General features: G+C 48.9%; 1 protein-coding gene across 1 annotated transcript in view; it reads left to right on the top strand.

Moving 5' to 3' along the window:
* The window catches only part of NIM1K (NIM1 serine/threonine protein kinase), a 32,104-nt gene that overhangs the window by 23,951 nt on the left and 4,288 nt on the right, over nt 1-3,865 (top strand). Inside the window, exon 2 of the mRNA XM_006903044.1 lies at nt 3,396-3,664. Coding sequence (XP_006903106.1) covers nt 3,396-3,664 — 269 coding nt within the window. The remainder of the gene's footprint in view (nt 1-3,395; nt 3,665-3,865) is intronic.

The following is a 3,865-nucleotide window of genomic DNA, read 5'->3' as shown; positions in this document are numbered from 1 at the left end:
ACACAACTTGGTGAGCACATCCAGGGCAGCATCTGTTAGCTGAAATATGTCAACTGGTATACCATCTATTTCTGGGGCATTATTTTTTGCTATACACACATGCATATAACACATTTGCCAAATCAAGATTTACATGTATTCAATTTAGATCTGGGAGTCTGGGCTCTATGAGGAGAAATGTGGTGTCAGGATTGGTGGAAGATCTATCAATAATCTGCGTTATGCAGATGACACAACCCTGCTTGCTGAAACTAAGGAGGACCTGAAGCGCTTCCTGCAGAGGGTCAAGGACTGCAGTCTCCAATATGGATTGAGGCTCAATGTCAAGAAGACAAAGATTCTCACCACTGGACCAATTGGTAGCATTAGGATGGATGGTGAAGAGACTAAGCTTGTTCATAGCTTTAGCCTGTGGATCAGCAGTCAACACTCTTGGCACCAGTAGCCAGGAAATTAAAAGACGTATTGCCATGGCAAAGTCTGCTGCTAGGGACCTCTCCAAAGTACTGAAGAGCAATGATGTCTCTTGGAGACTAAGGTGTGTCCGATACAGGCCATGTCCTTTGCTATCACTTGTTATGCATCAGAGAGTTGGACAGTGACTAAGGAGGATAGAAGGAGAATTGATGCCTTTGAGCTGTGGTGCTGGAAAAGAGTATTGAATATACCCTGGACTGCCAAGAAAGCAAACAGATTCATCCTGGAAAGGGTTAAACCAGGTAGCTCCTTGGAGGCAAGGATTCTGAGGCTCAATCTAACATACTTTGGACATGTTGTGAGGAGGGACCAGTCCTTGGAGAAGGACATCATGCTTGGGAGGGTGGAGGGACAGCGCAGGAGGGGAAGGCCCTCTGTGAGGTGGATTGATTTGGTGACTGGGGTAATTGGGATGGGTGTGTCAGAGACGGTGCGATTGGCACAGGACAGAGCAGAGTTTAGGCCTGTTGTACATAGGGTCGCTATGAGTCGCAAGCGACTCGACAGCACATAACAACAACAACAATAACGTGAGTGGTGAAAACCCATCACCAATGGCCACTGCCACATCTCTCTATCACCATAGACAGGAACTCTGTCCTTTCCCTCCTTCCCCTTCCGCCTGTCCTGGTAACCACTAGAGAGTCTCTTCTAAACTTGCTTCTTTCTGTTGCTGTTGTTGAGTCCTGCTGGGTTGGAATCGACCCACAGCAGACTCTATAGTGGGAGAAGGTGGCCAATCCTGCTCCCACAGACCAGCCAGGTGGATTGGGCGTCGACTGCCGAGACTTGTTGTTGTTGATTGCCGTTGAGTCAAGCACAACTCATAGGGACCCTGTGAACAAAAAGCCTGAAGTCCCTCTACTGCCTATGCTAGATACTTCCTATTTGCCCTTACAGGAACTGTCTTATACATACACCCTTGAACATGTGTCACACTTACGGTAAATTGCTAAGGGTGCCATGGCTGATGAGAGAGTAAGACCGTGTTTAAGGATTCAGTATGCCGTTTGAGGCCACAGTCCAGAAGGCCTGGACCGTTGCTGTCCTCCGCCCTCAGCTCCTTCAGTGCTCGCTTCCTCACGTCCTCACCGGCATTCCGCAAGCCTCATGCACTCGCGTTGTGTACCGGTCGTTATGTTAGATGCTGTACATTGACAGAGTCATATTGTCATGGCAGAAAATGTGAGATTTAAACACTCAACCAATATTGGAAATTAACAAACCCGTTATTGCATGCGGGTTGAGAACATCAGGTGTTGCTTAAGCCATTCTGACCCTGAGGGGAAGCAAAGATTGGGTTTATGTACAGAGATTGAGCATGGGGGTTATACAGAGTTCATTGAGGTTGGCAGTTGAGATTTCTTCATGTTCAGGCATTGTTCATGTCTCTGACTTCTCATAGGTGTCCAGGCCCCAGGCCAGGTACAGATTGTGGTCAGGGAGTAGTAACCAAGCTGGGTCAGCCTGTACTAGGGACCTTAGCAACACATATTATTGCCAAAATTATTAAGACATACGTTTCTTTTTTTTTTTTTCAGGATTCTAAGACATACGTTTCTTAACACAGCTGTCAGGACAAAATGCCTTTTCTAATACTAACCTATGCAATGGCTTATCTAATGTTTAGCATATAAACTGCTCTTACAATATAAAACACAGTCTGGAAGGCATACAATCAATTTGCATTCACCAAGTACTCCGTGAGAGAAGGAGAATCAAAAGCTTCCCTTGGAATTTACTGCTTCTGACAATCTGCTGGAGGGTCAGCTAAGGCTGAGTTCCCACTCAATGGCCAACAACAACAACAGCAACAACAATGCCGTAGAGGACATGGTGTCTGAGGGAGGTGGACCAGGGAGTCAGCAGTCACAGATCATTGTGCTGGGAGTTGGAGCTCTGGATGCACAGACCTTGGACATCAGGTCAAGCTATCACAGCTTCTCAGAGGAGGCTGATTCTGAGACTCGTCTTGAAAGGTTATCAGAGGCTAGTTGAGTCAGGAACAGGGAAGGGGTGATGGGGAGAGGCATCCAGGGAGAGGAAAGGTTCCCAGACCTTGTAAGGAGAGCAGAATGTTCTGTAAGGTTGGACTGGTGGGCGGGGTGTGTGTGTCTTTGTGTGTCTGTGGACCCGCACAGTCAACAGGAGTGATGGAAGCTGATGCTGAGGAAATGGGCTGAGTCTGACCAAGAAGGGCTCTCTAGGGAGTCACCTTCAGTCTGACAGCTAGATCGATGGGCGTCATCACATATGGAAACCACCTTGGGAAGCAGGAGGTGATGTGAAGCCCTGTGTGTGGAGGGCTGGCGCTGGTCAAAGGGAACAGCAGTGACCGTGAACTCTATTATAGCTGTGTGAGCCGAGATCAGCCACCCAGCCGCTGTATTGAGTGGAATGCCATTGTTGTTCGGTGCTATCAAGTCAACTATAATACGTAGGGACCTTGTGACATGGATGGGAACCCCGCCCGCTGCTCACCAGCTCTGACCTACTTAAACCCACTGCTGCAGTCACCGTGTTGATCCATCTTTTGGAGTTTTCCTCTTTCTCTTTGACCCTCCACCTTTCCACATATGACGTCCTTTTCCAAGCTCTGGTCCCTCTTGACAACATGCCCGCAGTATGTGAGATGAGGTTTCATCAGCATCCTCCTTTAAGGATCACCCTGGTTGCACTTTCTCAAGTCAGACTTGTTTGTTCTTTGGGCAGCCCATGCGATAGTCAATACTCCACACCAACACCACAGCTCAAAGGCATACATTCTTTTTCTGTCAACCTTTGTCATTACCCAGCTCTTGGAAGCATAGCAGGTGATTGAGAAGACCATGGGCCTGAATCAGGTCCAGGTCTAAATAACTACGCTCCTCGCATCTCTGGCACACCCACATCCTTTGACTTTTTATTCTGTCTTCCAGAAAAGGTGGCCATTAAGATCCTGGACAAGACCAAGTTAGACCAGAAAACGCAAAGGCTGCTGTCCCGAGAAATCTCCAGCATGGAGAAACTGCACCATCCCAACATCATCCGCCTGTACGAAGTTGTGGAGACCCTTTCCAAGTTGCACTTAGTGATGGAGTATGCAGGGGGCGGGGAGCTCTTTGGGAAAATTAGCACCGAAGGGAAGCTCTCGGAAGCAGAAAGCAAGCTCATCTTTTCCCAGATCGTGTCTGCCGTGAAGCACATGGTGAGCAGGGGCCTCACCCCAAACCAGCCCCAAGGGACTGTGGGAGGTGGGAGAGCCTCAGCCTAAACCAGCCCCAAGGGACTGTGGGAGGTGGGAGGGCCTCAGTCTAAACCAGCCCCAAGGGACTGTGGAAGGTGGGAGGGCCTCACCCTAAACCAGCCCCAAGGGACTGTGGAAGGTGGGAGGGCCTCACCCTAAACC

This window comes from Elephantulus edwardii, unplaced genomic scaffold (genome assembly GCF_000299155.1).
Source record: "Elephantulus edwardii isolate Elephantulus edwardi_28Jun2011 unplaced genomic scaffold, EleEdw1.0 scaffold00499, whole genome shotgun sequence".
NCBI classification, from domain to species: domain Eukaryota; kingdom Metazoa; phylum Chordata; class Mammalia; order Macroscelidea; family Macroscelididae; genus Elephantulus; species Elephantulus edwardii.
The sequence above is the reverse complement of the archived record's forward strand: the minus strand, read 5'-3'. Positions and strand labels throughout refer to the sequence as shown.